This window comes from Uranotaenia lowii, chromosome 1, assembly GCF_029784155.1.
Source record: "Uranotaenia lowii strain MFRU-FL chromosome 1, ASM2978415v1, whole genome shotgun sequence".
Classification (NCBI taxonomy): Eukaryota; Metazoa; Arthropoda; class Insecta; order Diptera; family Culicidae; genus Uranotaenia; species Uranotaenia lowii.
In genome coordinates this window covers 178466920-178489204 of record NC_073691.1, presented here as the reverse complement: position 1 = coordinate 178489204, position 22285 = coordinate 178466920, and the positions used below count along the sequence as shown (strand labels likewise).

The 22285-nt window shown below is 30.3% G+C and overlaps 1 protein-coding gene across 1 annotated transcript in view; it reads left to right on the top strand.

Moving 5' to 3' along the window:
- LOC129738307 (M-phase inducer phosphatase 2-like) overlaps positions 1 to 22285 on the top strand; it is a 390510-nt gene that overhangs the window by 321077 nt on the left and 47148 nt on the right. Inside the window, exon 4 of the mRNA XM_055729495.1 lies at positions 9223 to 9249. Coding sequence (XP_055585470.1) covers positions 9223 to 9249 — 27 coding nt within the window. The remainder of the gene's footprint in view (positions 1 to 9222; positions 9250 to 22285) is intronic.

Genomic DNA, 22285 nt, shown 5'->3' with positions numbered 1-22285 from the left:
TGGCTGGTGACTGTTGGTTGATCTTTGCATTTTTTTTCTCTTTCCTCAATGATGCAATCGAGCCATTCGTAGAACCAGCAGCGCAATGCCGTACAAAGTTACATATATGATTAGATGCTCCATTCTTTCGACCAACCAAAAGGAAGATCAACAACGGTTTCGATGAACTTTTGAACTGCTCAAACAGAAGGTAGGCCGCTGGCAGTCGATGATTTGCATTAGAATGATTTCGGAACCCGTTAGGAAGAAAAAGCAAACTTAAACTGCATGACTAAAACATTAGACGCACACAAACTCGTCTACTGGGCCGTGGGTCAATTTCGGGAGATTAGATGAACTTGTACTGACTGTCGTTGGCCGTCGTTGTTTGTCGATGGGCGACAGGATGTTGTGTTTTTGTTTATGGTGGAGCAATTTTTATAAGAACTTGTATCGACAGTAGGTCAAGGATGGGCTAGTGAGGATCATAAAAGTGGACCGAAAAAGCTAGTGGAATTATTCGCATAAATTCCTGATACTGTTGTTCTAGTCCTTGTCCTAGTCCTTGTCCTAGTCCTTGTCCTAGTCCTTGTCCTAGTCCTTGTCCTAGTCCTTGTCCTAGTCCTTGTCCTAGTCCTTGTCCTAGTCCTTGTCCTAGTCCTTGTCCTAGTCCTTGTCCTAGTCCTTGTCCTAGTCCTTGTCCTAGTCCTTGTCCTAGTCCTTGTCCTAGTCCTTGTCCTAGTCCTTGTCCCAGTCCTTGTCCTAGTCCTTGTCCTTGTCCTTGTCGTCTTTAGTCCGTGCCCTACTATTTTTTCTTGCCCTAGTGCTTGTTCTACATAGGTATGTCTGTAAACTGGTTACTTAGTATGCCGGTGCGTAAGTAACCTGGTAGTCAGTAAGTGAGTAAGTTGAAGTACAAAAACTTAAAATTCAGCATTTAAGGGACAAACATCACCGAAAACCGATCCTACATAAAACAAAGAATTTCAACCATAACTTCAATGGCCCAAATATTTTCACACGTTTTAAACTTCCGCATCGGAGAAAATTTTTCCCACAAACGTGAAGAATTTCAAAAATGTCTTTCGGCTTCGATTTCCGAAAACAAAAAAAAAACAAGAACTCAGCTCCAGATGACAGACAACCTGGTGGTAGAAGTTGAGTTTCCCATCGTTCGAAAGAAAACGGTAACACACACGTAGGTTCCGTAGGTGAAAAATGCAAATCAAACCAGAACCGTAAAAAAGACACGAAAATTTTGACTTTCATTAAAATACCATTTTTTCCCTCTTCTCTCTTGGATTGGATTGGAATTGGTGCAATGGGCACCAATTACCCAAACACTTTGTGGAAGTGCCCTAGTTTGATGTATTTGTTTTTTTTTCTTCCTTAACTGTTGTCTGTTGCCGTTTTGAACGATCCCAAAGCAGGACTCTTCGGGAACTATATGATCCTGGACATTTCATCGAAAAGGGAAAATGCCCCACCATATGTGAACCAACCGGGAATCGGGACGGCGACAAAAATGTTTGGAAGAAGGAAGGATTTCTCCGTTCCCGTTGTCGGAAACCCGAAAAGGCGCATAATTATCCTTAGGATGGCGCGCGTTTTCCTTCTACTGTGACAGGCAAAGAGAGTTTTTCCCACCAGAAAGTTTATTACAATTTTTTTCGTAGTTGTCGTTGTCCTGAAACGGGATCGACAAACGAATCCTTTTTACGGCTTTGGCTGGGTACGCGCCATTTATTTATTAGGGCAGCCATCAGCGCCACACCATATGGTTTGCTACTGGTGGTTTTCCGGCGACTTTTTGCCTGACTTTAAGCAAGCGAAACGAACAAATTGTTACATTTCGAAGACCTGAAATAAACCTGGTAACAATCGAAGCAAAGTTGATACAAATTTGCTTGGGAAAGTTCCCAAACAGTGGCAAATATTTGGTTTTTGTGCATTCTTGGAGAAAAGATAATCTAACTGGTTAAATTAATTTATTTAAGGAATTTATCTAACATTTTTCCTATTTATTCTTTCAACCCACCATCGAAACATTATTCTTTCAACCCACCATCGAAACATTTCGTCGACCTTGAATATTTTAAAATCTCCAAGGACATTTGGCGCCGAGCAACCTTAGGTGAGGTAAAATCAATCTGAATGGGCGCGCCAATTCCTTTCGGTTACTCGAGAACAATGACTCGACGGCTGTAACAAGGACGCGCGAAAACTTCTCTTCATTTCATACTTCTTATTCAGACTGGCGCACCCGGGGTCTTTTAATCGAAATCTTCAATACAAGAAGTCTTGCTACAGCAAGAAGAGAAAAAATCGTCAGGAATATAATCCTGGCAGTGCCTTCGTTCCTTTCTTCCTTCATCAGCCAGAACGGGCGTTGATGGGAGAGGAATGAGAGAGGAAATGGCAATAATTTCGCTGCCCTTGCAAAAAAATCAGCAACTGAGTGTCGTCTTTTCTTTAAACTTTTTTTTTTGCTTCTTGCTGCTTGGCAGAATTGAGCAAACAAACACCACACCTAAAGGATTCCTTTAATGACAAAAAAGACAAAAAAGACAAAAAAGACAAAAAAGACAAAAAAGACAAAAAAGACAAAAAAGACAAAAAAGACAAAAAAGACAAAAAAGACAAAAAAGACAAAAAAGACAAAAAAGACAAAAAAGACAAAAAAGACAAAAAAGACAAAAAAGACAAAAAAGACAAAAAAGACAAAAAAGACAAAAAAGACAAAAAAGACAAAAAAGACAAAAAAGACAAAAAAGACAAAAAAGACAAAAAAGACAAAAAAGACAAAAAAGACAAAAAAGACAAAAAAGACAAAAAAGACAAAAAAGACAAAAAAGACAAAAAAGACAAAAAAGACAAAAAAGACAAAAAAGACAAAAAAGACAAAAAAGACAAAAAAGACAAAAAAGACAAAAAAGACAAAAAAGACAAAAAAGACAAAAAAGACAAAAAAGACAAAAAAGACAAAAAAGACAAAAAAGACAAAAAAGACAAAAAAGACAAAAAAGACAAAAAAGACAAAAAAGACAAAAAAGACAAAAAAGACAAAAAAGACAAAAAAGACAAAAAAGACAAAAAAGACAAAAAAGACAAAAAAGACAAAAAAGACAAAAAAGACAAAAAAGACAAAAAAGACAAAAAAGACAAAAAAGACAAAAAAGACAAAAAAGACAAAAAAGACAAAAAAGACAAAAAAGACAAAAAAGACAAAAAAGACAAAAAAGACAAAAAAGACAAAAAAGACAAAAAAGACAAAAAAGACAAAAAAGACAAAAAAGACAAAAAAGACAAAAAAGACAAAAAAGACAAAAAAGACAAAAAAGACAAAAAAGACAAAAAAGACAAAAAAGACAAAAAAGACAAAAAAGACAAAAAAGACAAAAAAGACAAAAAAGACAAAAAAGACAAAAAAGACAAAAAAGACAAAAAAGACAAAAAAGACAAAAAAGACAAAAAAGACAAAAAAGACAAAAAAGACAAAAAAGACAAAAAAGACAAAAAAGACAAAAAAGACAAAAAAGACAAAAAAGACAAAAAAGACAAAAAAGACAAAAAAGACAAAAAAGACAAAAAAGACAAAAAAGACAAAAAAGACAAAAAAGACAAAAAAGACAAAAAAGACAAAAAAGACAAAAAAGACAAAAAAGACAAAAAAGACAAAAAAGACAAAAAAGACAAAAAAGACAAAAAAGACAAAAAAGACAAAAAAGACAAAAAAGACAAAAAAGACAAAAAAGACAAAAAAGACAAAAAAGACAAAAAAGACAAAAAAGACAAAAAAGACAAAAAAGACAAAAAAGACAAAAAAGACAAAAAAGACAAAAAAGACAAAAAAGACAAAAAAGACAAAAAAGACAAAAAAGACAAAAAAGACAAAAAAGACAAAAAAGACAAAAAAGACAAAAAAGACAAAAAAGACAAAAAAGACAAAAAAGACAAAAAAGACAAAAAAGACAAAAAAGACAAAAAAGACAAAAAAGACAAAAAAGACAAAAAAGACAAAAAAGACAAAAAAGACAAAAAAGACAAAAAAGACAAAAAAGACAAAAAAGACAAAAAAGACAAAAAAGACAAAAAAGACAAAAAAGACAAAAAAGACAAAAAAGACAAAAAAGACAAAAAAGACAAAAAAGACAAAAAAGACAAAAAAGACAAAAAAGACAAAAAAGACAAAAAAGACAAAAAAGACAAAAAAGACAAAAAAGACAAAAAAGACAAAAAAGACAAAAAAGACAAAAAAGACAAAAAAGACAAAAAAGACAAAAAAGACAAAAAAGACAAAAAAGACAAAAAAGACAAAAAAGACAAAAAAGACAAAAAAGACAAAAAAGACAAAAAAGACAAAAAAGACAAAAAAGACAAAAAAGACAAAAAAGACAAAAAAGACAAAAAAGACAAAAAAGACAAAAAAGACAAAAAAGACAAAAAAGACAAAAAAGACAAAAAAGACAAAAAAGACAAAAAAGACAAAAAAGACAAAAAAGACAAAAAAGACAAAAAAGACAAAAAAGACAAAAAAGACAAAAAAGACAAAAAAGACAAAAAAGACAAAAAAGACAAAAAAGACAAAAAAGACAAAAAAGACAAAAAAGACAAAAAAGACAAAAAAGACAAAAAAGACAAAAAAGACAAAAAAGACAAAAAAGACAAAAAAGACAAAAAAGACAAAAAAGACAAAAAAGACAAAAAAGACAAAAAAGACAAAAAAGACAAAAAAGACAAAAAAGACAAAAAAGACAAAAAAGACAAAAAAGACAAAAAAGACAAAAAAGACAAAAAAGACAAAAAAGACAAAAAAGACAAAAAAGACAAAAAAGACAAAAAAGACAAAAAAGACAAAAAAGACAAAAAAGACAAAAAAGACAAAAAAGACAAAAAAGACAAAAAAGACAAAAAAGACAAAAAAGACAAAAAAGACAAAAAAGACAAAAAAGACAAAAAAGACAAAAAAGACAAAAAAGACAAAAAAGACAAAAAAGACAAAAAAGACAAAAAAGACAAAAAAGACAAAAAAGACAAAAAAGACAAAAAAGACAAAAAAGACAAAAAAGACAAAAAAGACAAAAAAGACAAAAAAGACAAAAAAGACAAAAAAGACAAAAAAGACAAAAAAGACAAAAAAGACAAAAAAGACAAAAAAGACAAAAAAGACAAAAAAGACAAAAAAGACAAAAAAGACAAAAAAGACAAAAAAGACAAAAAAGACAAAAAAGACAAAAAAGACAAAAAAGACAAAAAAGACAAAAAAGACAAAAAAGACAAAAAAGACAAAAAAGACAAAAAAGACAAAAAAGACAAAAAAGACAAAAAAGACAAAAAAGACAAAAAAGACAAAAAAGACAAAAAAGACAAAAAAGACAAAAAAGACAAAAAAGACAAAAAAGACAAAAAAGACAAAAAAGACAAAAAAGACAAAAAAGACAAAAAAGACAAAAAAGACAAAAAAGACAAAAAAGACAAAAAAGACAAAAAAGACAAAAAAGACAAAAAAGACAAAAAAGACAAAAAAGACAAAAAAGACAAAAAAGACAAAAAAGACAAAAAAGACAAAAAAGACAAAAAAGACAAAAAAGACAAAAAAGACAAAAAAGACAAAAAAGACAAAAAAGACAAAAAAGACAAAAAAGACAAAAAAGACAAAAAAGACAAAAAAGACAAAAAAGACAAAAAAGACAAAAAAGACAAAAAAGACAAAAAAGACAAAAAAGACAAAAAAGACAAAAAAGACAAAAAAGACAAAAAAGACAAAAAAGACAAAAAAGACAAAAAAGACAAAAAAGACAAAAAAGACAAAAAAGACAAAAAAGACAAAAAAGACAAAAAAGACAAAAAAGACAAAAAAGACAAAAAAGACAAAAAAGACAAAAAAGACAAAAAAGACAAAAAAGACAAAAAAGACAAAAAAGACAAAAAAGACAAAAAAGACAAAAAAGACAAAAAAGACAAAAAAGACAAAAAAGACAAAAAAGACAAAAAAGACAAAAAAGACAAAAAAGACAAAAAAGACAAAAAAGACAAAAAAGACAAAAAAGACAAAAAAGACAAAAAAGACAAAAAAGACAAAAAAGACAAAAAAGACAAAAAAGACAAAAAAGACAAAAAAGACAAAAAAGACAAAAAAGACAAAAAAGACAAAAAAGACAAAAAAGACAAAAAAGACAAAAAAGACAAAAAAGACAAAAAAGACAAAAAAGACAAAAAAGACAAAAAAGACAAAAAAGACAAAAAAGACAAAAAAGACAAAAAAGACAAAAAAGACAAAAAAGACAAAAAAGACAAAAAAGACAAAAAAGACAAAAAAGACAAAAAAGACAAAAAAGACAAAAAAGACAAAAAAGACAAAAAAGACAAAAAAGACAAAAAAGACAAAAAAGACAAAAAAGACAAAAAAGACAAAAAAGACAAAAAAGACAAAAAAGACAAAAAAGACAAAAAAGACAAAAAAGACAAAAAAGACAAAAAAGACAAAAAAGACAAAAAAGACAAAAAAGACAAAAAAGACAAAAAAGACAAAAAAGACAAAAAAGACAAAAAAGACAAAAAAGACAAAAAAGACAAAAAAGACAAAAAAGACAAAAAAGACAAAAAAGACAAAAAAGACAAAAAAGACAAAAAAGACAAAAAAGACAAAAAAGACAAAAAAGACAAAAAAGACAAAAAAGACAAAAAAGACAAAAAAGACAAAAAAGACAAAAAAGACAAAAAAGACAAAAAAGACCAAAAAGACCAAAAAGACCAAAAAGACCAAAAAGACCAAAAAGACCAAAAAGACCAAAAAGACCAAAAAGACCAAAAAGACCAAAAAGACCAAAAAGACCAAAAAGACCAAAAAGACCAAAAAGACCAAAAAGACCAAAAAGACCAAAAAGACCAAAAAGACCAAAAAGACCAAAAAGACCAAAAAGACCAAAAAGACCAAAAAGACCAAAAAGACCAAAAAGACCAAAAAGACCAAAAAGACCAAAAAGACCAAAAAGACCAAAAAGACCAAAAAGACCAAAAAGACCAAAAAGACCAAAAAGACCAAAAAGACCAAAAAGACCAAAAAGACCAAAAAGACCAAAAAGACCAAAAAGACCAAAAAGACCAAAAAGACCAAAAAGACCAAAAAGACCAAAAAGACCAAAAAGACCAAAAAGACCAAAAAGACCAAAAAGACCAAAAAGACCAAAAAGACCAAAAAGACCAAAAAGACCAAAAAGACCAAAAAGACCAAAAAGACCAAAAAGACCAAAAAGACCAAAAAGACCAAAAAGACCAAAAAGACCAAAAAGACCAAAAAGACAAAAAAGACAAGAAAGACAAGAAAGACAAAAAAAGATAAAAAAGACAAAAATGACAAAAATGACAAAAATGAAAAACAAACAAACAGAGAAAAACAGACATAAACGAACATGAAAGACAAAAAAATACAAAGAAAAAGACAAAAGTCTGTAACAAAAGAAAAGATTTAAAAAAGATGAAGAAACGAAAAAAAAACAAGAAAAGAGACGAAAAAGGAAGAAAAAAAAATTCAAAAAAGGTAATAAAATCAGAAAAGAACTATATTTTGTTCTTTTTATTGACTTTTTGTTTTTTTGCTTTTTGGTCTTTTTAAAGTGTTTTTTTCGGTTGTTGAATTTTTTTTTTGTCTTTTCAGACAAGATGACAAAAGAAGACAAAATAGAGAGAAAAAAAGACCTAATACTAGTTTTATACCATAATTTTGAGACAATTGGAAGTCTGTTCTAAGGCAGTTTTAAGAATATTTTGCAATCCCTGAGAAAAAGGAAATATAAAAAATACAATTTAAGACCATTTTGAGATGAATTTAGGACAATGTCAAGACTTATTTTAAATATTTTTTGAGAAAATTTTGAGATAATTTGAATATCATTTTAAAAAATTGAAAACATTTCTAGACATTTAATACAATTTTAAGACAATTCTAAGATTGTTTTAAGATAATTAAAAAAAAAATTAACAACAATTTTAAGACAATGATTCTAAGACGAAACTGTTTCATCATGGATTTGTTAACTTTTTTTTCCGCCTTTTCATTAAATGAACTTCATTTCCTTTCTTTTATTAGGTTGAATATCATCGGGTTTTATGTTTTTTTTTAATTTCTCAAAATTACACAATTTTTATGATTTTGAAAATATTTTATTTTTTATTTAATAAATATTGTTTTCCCTTTATTCAGTTTATTCAGTTAATTCTCAAATAATTCAATTTCGTTTCATCTTCGGAAGTTTCTTGTTCATATTTGACATTTTTTTCAAGGTTTTATTATTTGTTTCGAATTTCGTTATTTAATTGTTTCATTTCAATATTTTACTTGCTTTTAATTTAAGTTTATTTATTTTTTCTTGCTTTGAAAACATTGCAAGAACAATATGTATTTTCCTATTCATTTTTTTTTATTAGTTTTGTTCTATCTGTTCTGCAAAGAATCGAGAGCGCGCAAATCACTACGATTGCCAGAGGCACATTCCAAGCGCCGATGCTGCACTGCTGTTAGATCCTTTTGCGTAAGGACGGATTTTGCAAGACAATTAGCTCTGTAACGAATACGGCAACAATCCTGGCTGTATGACTTTTTTTACTCTTTTCCTTTTGATTTCGTTTGCCATATTTCTTAGGAGACTATGTATTTTGAATGCTGCCCAGCAACAATCTCACGTAGATGGTTTAGGCCTGGCCTAAGGACGAAGACCCTTGCTATTTAGAGAAGGACATACAAGACAATTCTGGAAGGGGGTTGAACGTGGAAGACGGTAAATTTAAATACTTCCACTAGATGATCAGCTGATTCCGGAAGATGGACAGCTCTTCTTGCAAGGCATTTTTGGCATTTATGAGATGCATTTTCTTTTCTGCATCCTTGTAAGGGGAGGGTTTTTTTTCGTTCATTCTAGGATTTTGCTTGGCGCGAGCGCACTGAAGACGGGGGAATTTTCGGGAACAAAGTAAATTGATTGAAAACAAGGCTCTGCATAAATTAGCAAACTTTTGCCAGTGATACGCACCTATATGAGTTTTTCGCGCTTTTTGTGTTGTTTACTTGGAATACACTCGGGTATTTCACTCGAATATTTTAAAGAGAGAAAACTTGACAGAAATAGAATTTTTCCTCTTTATTTTTGCTGCAATTTTATTGAAATTATTATTGAAAAAATATTAAATTTAGAATATTTCATTTAAGATGAAATTTAAGTGAACTATTTCTTTTTTCATTTTCAGGACCAGCAAATGTTTGGAAAACGACGGGTAAGTTTTTTTTTCAATTAATTAAGCACTCATCTTCTAGTGTAGGTACTACTAACAGAAATTTGTTCCAATCTGCGTTTAATGATGCAATACACTTATTTCGGGTTGAAATGATAAATTTCAGGGGAGTAAGATGAATTCTTCGGAATAAAAATACTACGGATGGATAATTTTTAAGTCGGAATGGAGCATTGATCATTGATTGTAAAAGCGAAAAAAACATTTCCTCAATGGCGACCGTCAGAAATTCATACTATTTCCGTGGATGATTCTTTGGATGAATAATTTTCAGGTTAAGAATGCCTTTTCGATCAATATTTGATAAACAAAACTCCATGGCGACCGTCAAAAATCTTCAAACGCTGGTAAATTGCAGATTGAATGTTTATGGCAACGAATGTAGTGTTTGTTCTGTCGAGACAACCCAGAATCAAGAATCATCGTATGGTAAGCAGTTCCTGTTCGGCCCAAAAATGGATTGATGGACAAAGCTTATGGTCAAAGCATTTCGGCGCATCTGGAACCGCACATTGTCCGAATGCAAGAGCAGACTTTTCATTCCGAAAACGACCGTATCACAGTTATTTTGATTGCCATTGTGACTTACCGACTTTCCACCAACAACTTATATCCAAGGCAGCAATGAAGCGCCTTTCCTTATTTTTGTTCCTTTTTGCCGCCAAGCCAGCTGTATTTGAAGTAGCAAGATGCCAAATCTTATCACCTTTTCCTTGCCAAGGAGCCAAACCAAGAAGACGCTGACGATAATTGTCTCTCTTATATTTGGGATTTTATTGTACCATTTTTTCTCATTTTATTTTGCTCAATCAAAGTACCGATTGTAGTCGGGAGCGCGCAATTCTGTGCCAAAAAAGAGGAAATATTTGCCCATATCCAAAACCTCTAGGCTAGCTACAGCAGAGAGCCCGAGAAAGTCGGGAGGGAAACAACAACGTGGTGAGCTGCAGCAAATTCGGCTAAGGGTGCGCGCGCCGGGTGTTTTTGGCCCTCAGCCCGAAAAAGTTCTACCGTAGGGTGAGATTTTTGCCACACTGTCTCATCGTCGTCGTCATCATCACATACGGTACGGCCAAACCAGTCAGTCAGTCAGCCAGTGCCAGGTATGCGATCGAAGGGACTGAAGTGAGAGGCAGGAGGAAGTGTCACGCGGGAACCTCCGGATGGCACGTGCCCTTCCTTCCTACACAACACAACACACATTCGGTTGTGATTGTGTTAGGTTAGGTAGGAAAATTTATTTCTGCAGATGTTCGGGCTGATCACCAAAATCGGAAGTTAGGAAGTGCAGCAGCGTGTGCGGTATGACGAGTTGACGTGGAGTGGAGGAGAAAGGGATACCGTAGAGGGATTTTCCCGTTCGAAGAGTCCTTTCGATTCGATCGAAGCAGGGAGCGAGGGAAACTAGTTATTCCTACATCAGAGAGACTAGGGACTGTTTTGCGCGCTTTTCGATTTGGCTGCATTACGATTTGATGGATATTAGGAGATGCATGTAGAAGTGCAAAACAGTTCAATCTTATCCGATCCGCGACCGGCAGGGATTTAGATGGTATCGGGAACTACCAGCATTTTACGAGTTCGCCTCTCTTCAGTTTGGCATAGAAATTTTTGATGAATTAATAGAAATCTTAGATGAACTTGAGCCAAAATCACAATTATCACGAGTCTGGCTCGTGAAAATTTTACTTAGCGGTACAATTTTTATCACGAGTCAACTCATGGTCACAGAAAACATTCCATAAGGGAAAAGCGCGAGTGATTTGTTGTTACATAGTTAGTATTTTTATCAAAAGATAAAACCACGAGTCTGACTCGTGGTAGAGATAAAAACAGTATATTATAATGGAAAAACGTGAAAAATAATCTATAGTCTAACAAAAGAAGTTGCTAGGTACATAATCATCTAAATATCCCTGAGATAAAAGGGAAAAAACATGTAAAATAAGTTTGACAATTGTTGAAATTCTCTACTACGAGCCAGACTCGTGATTTAAGCTTTTTGATGTTTACCACGTAGATAACAAATCACTCGTATTTTTTTTTCTTTTGAAATAAAACCTCTTGAAAGTCAACCTCACAGTTCAAAATGTATGCCATAGACTTCATTGCGAAATGTCACGTGTTAAAGATTTGTTTCATCTATCAAAGCTGTACGAGTCTGACTCGTTGAAAGCGAAACATGATACATAAATGACAAAAATGACACCAAAAAGACAAAAATGACAAAAATGACAAAAATGACAAAAATGACAAAAATGACAAAAATGACAAAAATGACAAAAATGACAAAAATGACAAAAATGACAAAAATGACAAAAATGACAAAAATGACAAAAATGACAAAAATGACAAAAATGACAAAAATGACAAAAATGACAAAAATGACAAAAATGACAAAAATGACACAAATGACAAAAATGACAAAAATGACAAAAATGACAAAAATGACAAAAATGACAAAAATGACAAAAATGACAAAAATGACAAAAATGACAAAAATGACAAAAATGACAAAAATGACAAAAATGACAAAAATGACAAAAATGACAAAAATGACAAAAATGACAAAAATGACAAAAATGACAAAAATGACAAAAATGACAAAAATGACAAAAATGACAAAAATGACAAAAATGACAAAAATGACAAAAATGACAAAAATTAAAAAAATTACAAAAATGACAAAAATGACAAAAATGACAAAAATGACAAAAATGACAAAAATGACAAAAATGACAAAAATGACAAAAATGACAAAAATGACAAAAATGACAAAAATGACAAAAATGACAAAAATGACAAAAATGACAAAAATGACAAAAATGACAAAAATGACAAAAATGACAAAAATGACAAAAATGACAAAAATGACAAAAATGACAAAAATGACAAAAATGACAAAAATGACAAAAATGACAAAAATGACAAAAATGACAAAAATGACAAAAATGACAAAAATGACAAAAATGACAAAAATGACAAAAATGACAAAAATGACAAAAATGACAAAAATGACAAAAATGACAAAAATGACAAAAATGACAAAAATGACAAAAATGACAAAAATTACAAAAATGACAAAAATGACAAAAAATGACAAAAAATGACAAAAATGACAAAAATGACAAAAATGACAAAAATGACAAAAATGACAAAAATGACAAAAATGATAAAAATGATAAAAATGATAAAAATGACAAAAATGACAAAAATGACAAAAATGACAAAAATGACAAAAATGACAAAAATGACGAAAATGACAAAAATGACAAAAATGACAAAAATGACCAAAATGACCAAAATGACAAAAATGACAAAAATGACAAAAATGACAAAAATGACAAAAATGACAAAAATGACAAAAATGACAAAAATGACAAAAATGACAAAAATGACAAAAATGACAAAAATGACAAAAATGACAAAAATGACAAAAATGACAAAAATGACAAAAATGACAAAAATGACAAAAATGACAAAAATGACAAAAATGACAAAAATGACAAAAATGACAAAAATGACAAAAATGACAAAAATGACAAAAATGACAAAAATGACAAAAATGACGAAAATGACAAAAATGACAAAAATGACAAAAACGACAAAAATGACAAAAATGACAAAAATGACAAAAATGACAAAAATGACAAAAATGACAAAAATGACAAAAATGACAAAAATGACAAAAATGACAAAAATGACAAAAATGACAAAAATGACAAAAATGACAAAAATGACAAAAATGACAAAAATGACAAAAATGACAAAAATGACAAAAATGACAAAAATTACAAAAATGACAAAAATGACAAAAATGACAAAAATGACAAAAATGACAAAAATGACAAAAATGACAAAAATGACAAAAATTACAAAAATGACAAAAATGACAAAAATGACAAAAAATGACAGAAAAATTACAAAAAAATTACAAAAAAATGACAGAAAAATAAAAAAAATTGACATAAAATGACAAAAATGACAAAAATGACAAAAATGACAAAAATGACAAAAATGACAAAAATGACAAAAATGACAAAAATGACAAAAATGACAAAAATGACAAAAATGACAGAAATGACAAAAATGACAAAAATGACAAAAATGACAAAAATGACAAAAATGACAAAAATGACAAAAATGACAAAAATGACAAAAATGACAAAAATGACAAAAATGACAAAAATGACAAAAATTACAAAAATGACAAAAATGACAAAAATGACAAAAATGACAAAAATGACAAAAATGACAAAAATGACAAAAATGACAAAAATGACAAAAATGACAAAAATGACAAAAATGGGGATTTTTTTTTATTATCTGACGGGTTTGCGCCGGGGGTCTTCAGATTTTCCCCAAAATTGAAAATTGGGTTCATTTTTGCGACTTAAAAACACATGTATTTTTTCAGATTTCTAACATTTTTATTTTTTGAGTTAGCTTCGGTTAGATTTTTTTGTAAATAAAAAATAACCATTTTTCAAAGCTACATAACTCTGTTGTTTCTCAACGGAAATTATAAAATAGCACATCAAAATGCATGGAAATTTTATCAGCTTTCCAAATAGAATAGTTGAAAAAAATTAAATAATGACCTTCAACATGAAAAGTTGTAAATAAACTTTAAATGGCGTCTAAAAGTACCGTCTGCACCACCGAATATTTTGCAAAAAATACCATTGTATAGCTCGATTCATGATGCAACTTTCATCTGAAGACACCAAAGTGGGCCATTAACACCTTGAAGAGTTATGAAAGAAATAATGACAATAAATCTCTTTTTTTGCATCGGAAACAAACAATGGTGGAACAACTGCACTCACATATGGAGATAGCAAGCACTTCTTACAACATGGAAACAAAAGAACTTATCAAAGCAGGTAAAAAACACTATTTTTTCGTCCTTTTCAGACCGCCCCTACTCGCATAACAGTCCCATATGAATTTTCGTCATTTTAGGTCAACATAAGGCTTCAACATAAAAGACTCAAAAAAAAAATATTTTGTTCTAGAAATTTCGAAAAAAAATATCAATTCGTGGCTGTCCTATATGTAATATACCTGAATAACAGTCCCATATGTGAAATACCACGGATTTGATTACTTTTCAATGTTTCTTTCGGCAAAATAGTCTTTGGTTTATTGCTTTGAATCATTTAAACATTTTTTTAACTCACTTGATGTCGAATGATGCACACTAGTTTTCGAAGGCAGGTCTGACGTTCTTAGAAATGACTTCCTGAGCGAAAAACTATCGGATGCAATCAAAAATCGTAAAAAGATTCAACTTACAATGTGGAATTCATGATATTTTTTTGCAAAAGTATGTTTTTTTCTGACAATTGCATTTAGAAGTTCAAAAATGATCAAATTAAGTCTTAGAAGGTAGCTTGGTGAGAAAAATATATTTTGTATGGGACTGTTATGCTAGTAGATTCGAAAAAGGTTTTAAATATGGCCGATTAACAGTTCCATAATGAATAAAAATGGTGCTCTCGACCTTACCAATAACTCCATTTCGAAAATTTCAGGCCTAACGATTTATTATGACAACCTAGAAACGATTTTCGTTTATGCTGAAAGTGGTGGTAACAATTTAAAAATATATTCCAAAACAGAAAAAGCTGATTGTCTCGCTTGCTTATTTTTGTATATGGGACTGTTATGAAAGAAGGGGCGGTAGATTGTTGCAGCTTAACTGACTTCATGTTATATCCAAAAATCTAATAACGTATTCGTTTATACCCAGTTTTGCACCAGGTCACAACAAGTTATGCACATTTTACTGTCATTTTTAGAAGTTTATGCGCTAATTTTTGCATCCGTAATTCCCCAGATTTGATTTAAAATGGACGGTGGAACACTGGAGATTCGTGTGTGAGCGATCGAGGTAGCAAAACACTGACGACGAATTATGTTCGTTCTAGTATGGTAAACCTCAAAACTGGGCGAATGTAGAAAACGAATACGGTAAAAGTATCATATTTTCATCATTTTACAGCCTGGGCTGGCCATACTGAGCTCTTTGATTATTTCTACAACATTTGTGCCACTTTATCATACTTTTTTGATCAATGGGAAAGGATTTTGGTGTCCAGTGCTTAGCTCCCGATATAAAAACTATGTAAAGCACGTCTATATTTCATTTTTTTAATCACATTTTTGTAATCCCAAACACAGGTATTGAACCTTCTACTTTAGGCATTGATTATGCTTCACAATGATCTTTGATCGAAAAATTAATAAGTTATATAGTTATATATGACTAGGTTGTAAAAGCAACATTCCCATTATTAGTTATATCACTTAAACAATACGATACTCAGAATTTTGGTTAAAATTTGAAGTCAGTTTTGCTGCAAACACTCTACAAAGCACGAAAAAGTAGTGTTTTTTACCTGCTTTGGTAAGTTCTTTTGTTTCCATGTTGTTAGGTTAGAAGTGCTTGCTATCTCCATATGTGAGTGCAGTTGTTCGACCATTGTTTGTTTTCGATGCAAAAAAAGAGATTTATTGTCATTATTTCTTTCATAACTCTTCAAGGTGTTAATGGCCCACTTTGGTGTCTTCAGATGAAAGTTGCATCATGAATCGAGCTATACAATGGTATTTTTTGCAAAATATTCGGTGGTGCAGACGGTACTTTTAGAAGCCATTTAAAGTTTATTTACAACTTTTCATGTTGAAGGTCATTATTTAATTTTTTTCAACTATTCTATTTGGAAAGCTGATAAAATTTCAATGCATTTTGATGTGCTATTTTATTATTTCCGTTGAGAAACAACAGAGTTATGTAGCTTTGAAAAATGGTTATTTTTTATTTACAAAAAAATCTAACCGAAGCTAACTCAAAAAATAAAAATGTTAGAAATCTGAAAAATTACATGTGTTTTTAAGTCACAAAAATGAACCAAATTTTCAATTTTGGGGAAAATCTGAAGACCCCCGGCGCAAATTGTCAGATAATAAAAAAAAATCCCCAAATGACAAAATTGACAAAAAAATGACAAAATTGACAAAAATGACAAAAATGACAAAAATGACAAAAATGACAAAAATGACAAAAATGACAAAAATGACAAAAATGACAAAAATGACAAAAATGACAAAAATGACAAAAATGACAAAAATGACAAAAATGACAAAAATGACAAAAATGACAAAAATGACAAAAATGACAAAAATGACAAAAATGACAAAAATGACAAAAATGACAAAAATGACAAAAATGACAAAAATGACAAAAATGACAAAAATGACAAAAATGACAAAAATGACAAAAATGACAAAAATGACAAAAATGACAAAAATGACAAAAATGACAAAAATGACAAAAATGACAAAAATGACAAAAATGACAAAAATGACAAAAATGACAAAAATGACAAAAATGACAAAAATGACAAAAATGACAAAAATGACAAAAATGACAAAAATGACAAAAATGACAAAAATGACAAAAATGACAAAAATGACAAAAATGACAAAAATGACAAAAATTACAAAAATGACAAAAATGACAAAAATGACAAAAATGACAAAAATGACAAAAATGACAAAAATGACAAAAATGAAAAAAATGAAAAAAATGACAAAAATGACAAAAATGACAAAAATGACAAAAATGACAAAAATGACAAAAATGACAAAAATGACAAAAATGACAAAAATGACAAAAATGACAAAAATGACAAAAATGACAAAAATGACAAAAATGACAAAAATGACAAAAATGACAAAAATGACAAAAATGACAAAAATGACAAAAATGACAAAAATGACAAAAATTACCAAAAATGAAACGAAAATAATACAAAAATGATCCAAAAATGATACAAAAATGATACAAAAATGATACAAAAATGATACAAAAATGATACAAAAATGATACAAAAATGATACAAAAATGATTCTAAAATGATACAAAAATGATACAAAAATGATACAAAAATGATACAAAAATGATACAAAAATGATACAAAAATGATACAAAAATGATACAAAAATGATACAAAAATGATACAAAAATGATACAAAAATGATACAAAAATGATACAAAAATGATACAAAAATGATACAAAAATGATACAAAAATGATACAAAAATGATACAAAAATGATACAAAAATGATACAAAAATGATACAAAAATGATACAAAAACGATACAAAAATGATACAAAAATGATACAAAAATGATACAAAAATGATACAAAAATGATACAAAAATGATACAAAAATGATACAAAAATGATACAAAAATGATACAAAAATGATACAGAAGTGATACAAAAATGATACAAAAATGATACAAAAATGATACAAAAATGATACAAAAATGATACAAAAATGATACAAAAATGATACAAAAATGATACAAAAATGATACAAAAATGATACAAAAATGATACAAAAATGATACAAAAATGATACAAAAATGATACAAAAATGATGCAAAAATGATACAAAAATGATACAAAAATGATACACAAATGATACACAAATGATTAAAAAATGATACAAAAATGATACAAAAATGATACAAAAATGATACAAAAATGATACAAAAATGATACAAGAATGATACAAAAATGATACAAAAATGATACAAAAATGATAAAAAAATGATACAAAAATGATACAAAAATGATACAAATATGATACAAAAATGATACAGAAATGATACAAAAATGATACAAAAATGATACAAAAATGATTCAAAAATGATACAAAAATGATACAAAAATGATACAAAAATGATACAAAAATGATACAAAAATGATACAAAAATGATACAAAAATGATACAAAAATGATACAAAAATGATACAAAAATGATACAAAAATGATACAAAAATGATACAAAAATGATACAGAAATGATACAAAAATGATACAAAAATGATACAAAAATGATACAAAAATGATACGAAAATGATACAAAAATGATACAAAAATGATACAAAAATGATACAAAAATGATATGAAAATGATTCAAAATTGATACAAAAATAACACCAATATGATACAAAAGTCATACAAAAAGGATTCATAAATCATACAAAATTGATACAAAATTGATACAAAAATGAAATTATAAATGAAACGAAAATGTTACAAAAATTATACAAAAATGATTCAAAGATGATACAAAAAAGATTCAAAAATGATACACAAATGATTCAAAAATGATACAAAAATAATACCAAAATGATTCAAAAGTTAAACAAAAATGTTACAAAAATTACAAAAATTCAAAACAAAAGTGACATAAAAATGATGTAAAAATGATACAAAAATGATTTAAAAATAACAAAAAATGGCTCAAAGTTGGTACACGAACGGCTAGAAGATGGTCAAAAAAATGGCTCGAAGATGGTGCAAAAATGCCAAATATCCCTAAAAAATTTTCCAAAGATGGTTCAAAGTTGATCCAGACATGGTTGAAAAATGGTACAAAAGTGACAAAAATACCACAATGCAAATAAATAGCCTAAAAACGGCACAAAAATGGTTTAAAATTACACGAAAATTACTCAGAAAACGTATAATAAATGGCACAAATATGATACTTAAATTACTAAAATGTCAAAATCTAACAAAAACAACACCAAAATGGCACACTATAGACACAAAAATGAGAAATAAGGGACAAAAGTCACACAAATAACCCATAAATTGCTCAAAAATAACACAAAAGGTTTTGAAAATGTGATACAAAATTGACACAGAAATGACCCCAAAATTTCATGAATGACATGAGTGATAACAGCAATGTTAAACTTGACAAATACAAAAATATACAGAAATTTCTTCAGAATCCTATTTTCTACATTTGTGTTCTTTTTGTCTTTTTTTTTCATTTTTTTAAATTATTTTTGTAATTTTTATGAGATACAACTTTTTGACGATTATTATTTGAATCATTTTTGGCTTGAAAAGATGAAATAACCGACGAGGCTATGCTCTGCTTTCTTCGAAAGGTACGATCAAACGTCAGTCTTCTTTTGAAACACGAACGTGAAACATATTTGAAATCCAATGAATGGAATTCCCGATCAAAAACAAACCTGGCGCCACCGACCAAGACCATCCTCCTTAAAATAGAATTTTCTCTAAAAATGTTACCAACAGGTAATTGTATTCAATTTTAATCATCGGAAAGTGCTCAGTAAAGATTTTTGCCCCCTTCGCGGGTACAGCTAATGTCTGATCTTCGAACAAACGTGGTAAATTTTCTAGAAAACAAACAATAAGAAAGTCATAAGCAATCAACGCCCATTGATTAGCCAAAAAATTCTAGTTCAAATTCTGAGGAGATCGTTCAAAGTCTCTTAGCCATTGAATAAAAAGTGCTTTCAACCAAATTGTTTTCAAGATTTGTTCAAATCGGGAAGTTACGCACGTGAATTAATCGCTTCTTATTTGTACCGAAAAAACAGATATGGTTATGCTAATCTTTAAGAAAATTTGTCAAAAAACATAATTTCTTTTAGAAAAAGGCACACACTGAGTATTTGCTCGACTAAAATATCACTGAGGCAAGTTTTAATGCAAAAAATACAACATTTTAGAACGCGATTATTGTCTGAAGTTGAGCACTGTATGCTTGCAACCTGAATTTCATAAGGATGACTCCGATTCGAATTTCGGTTTTGGCAGAGCCAAAGTCGCGGCTCGTGAACATTATTTCACCCCTACTTGGCGCAGATTCGTTATCAAACAACGCTGACAGCTACCACCATCACAAGTAGCACCACCAACACCAACTAAACGACTAAAACCGAAATCAGGCCGAGGGTGATAAGCACCGGAATCAAATATCCCATTCACAAGAGGGCTGGCCAAAATTTGAACAGATGTGGACATTCTCAGCCTCCCTTCGGGATGGAGGGATTGAAATTTAGCCTGCGCGTACGCTAACGTGAACGCGATTGCGCTTCACCCCCTTACGCGCGTGCGTATCACATTCACAAAATTTGCTGCTGCGGGTAGTAAATCCCAAAAAAAAATTGTAGTCGGAACCGAGCACCTGCGTTTTTCCTAGATGGCTGGCTGCTGGTTCGATGACCGATGGCTTTGGATGATGGCAAGTAGGTATTCCCCGATTAAGGGTGCCGATGATGCCTATTTCGATATGGAAAAGTGCTGAATCGGATTTCCCTCTGCTTAGCGTGAATTGATTTCTGCTGAAATGGGCGAAATTGTGAATTTCTCTGTACAAAAATTTTTGCTTTTATTTTGGGACTCGAACCCATTACACATCATCATATGAAATCTTGCAGAGTCTTCTAGGCGAGGAATTTTTTTTCGGATTAGATTGATAGGTACTAGTAGTAGTAGAAAATTTTATCCTGCTGAAAATTCCTAACAACGATTAACCTGATCGATGGGAGGGATTTGTTTACATTTTGTTTATTGTATGTTTGCCAAAACATTCACTTGTGGTTAGCGATTTTAATTAGATGTACCCACTGAAGGGAAGGATTTCAATTTGTTTTTTAAAGATTTAGCTGGAATAAAGTCTACCTGTTGTTTTTTTTTCGGGTAAAAGTTTTAACAGCTGGCTACGCTAGTTGGCGCCAGGCTTGTCGTTGACGGGAAATTCTTTTCCAAATTTTGTAACATATTGACAAAGTAAATATCCAACAATTAAAAATATGAAATGTCCAAGAAAACCCTTGACTTGACCAAAATAGCAAAGTCGAAATAAGCCATCTAGAGCCAATAACAGCCAGTTCCTCCGTGGGTAAAAACCTGACATGTGCTTAATTGACAATTAATTTTTACACAGAGGAATTGTATTTTGTATTCCTATATATGAAAACCTAATTTTGGAATATTTTAGTGTCCTGAAGAGGAATATTTTGTCAAACTTTGTTTGTCGCCTTTTGTTTTTTTTTTTAAATTTTGCCTTTGAAAATTTTAAAAGGTATCATGTTTTAGTAAAATCTGTCATACACAAAACTGGGTTGGAGTCAATTTATTATTCTTCTTCAAATTGGGATTCTTTGAGTGCAACGCTTTGAAGAAAAAATAATTTCAGTATATTTACAAAACTTAATAGAAAAACTTACAACTTTTTTCTGGTAAGCCTGAAGGACTTTTTTGTGTTTTTGATGTTGGAGAATTTATGAATTTATGTAAGATGACTTATCACTTATTGTCAAAAAAACCAAAATTTTTGTTTGAATTAAATTGCTTAAACATTTCCTTAAAATACGCACATTTCAGCGAAATGAGAAAAAAAACTTTTGTTACCTTTTTCTCAGAAGTCAACATAACTCGCAACGTTCAAGGATGTTGATTGTACAACCTTCATTTTGAATATCTAAGCAATATTTTACAGTTTTATAAAATAAAAGATGCACAAATTTTTCAAATTAGTTTTTACGTTCCTTCAAACGTTCTTGAGCTTCATTTAGTTCATTTAGAAATAGAACACATTCTTTCAGTGATAGCTACACCCAAAGAAGAGGTTGCAAAATTTCAATAGGGCTCGGCACTAACTCTTTACCAAAAATGCACTGAAAAGTGTACTGTACTGTACTGTAAAGTGATATGATTGGAGAAGCCTTACAAAACGACTCAAACTCCCAAGCAAAATGTTGCATGACCTCTACATTCAAGGAAAACAAGAAACACATTTTATGGGATTTTCATCCTATTGGATAACTTATAACAAAATAAAAAAAATAGAGTGAGAATCGAACCCAACACAAAATTTTTATTCCGACTTGCCAGCCCGATGACTTAACCGGTGCACCAACTGAGTCAGTTAGCAAACGAAGGTTTATTGTCATTGTCTTTTGCCGCGTTCATAAGAAAAATCGCATTGCGTTAGAATGGGATGGGAATGGGAATGGAATGGGAATGGAATGGGAATGGAATGGGAATGGAATGGGAATGGAATGGGAATGGAATGGGAATGGAATGGGAATGGAATGGGAATGGAATGGGAATGGAATGGGAATGGAATGGGAATGGAATGGGAATGGAATGGGAATGGAATGGGAA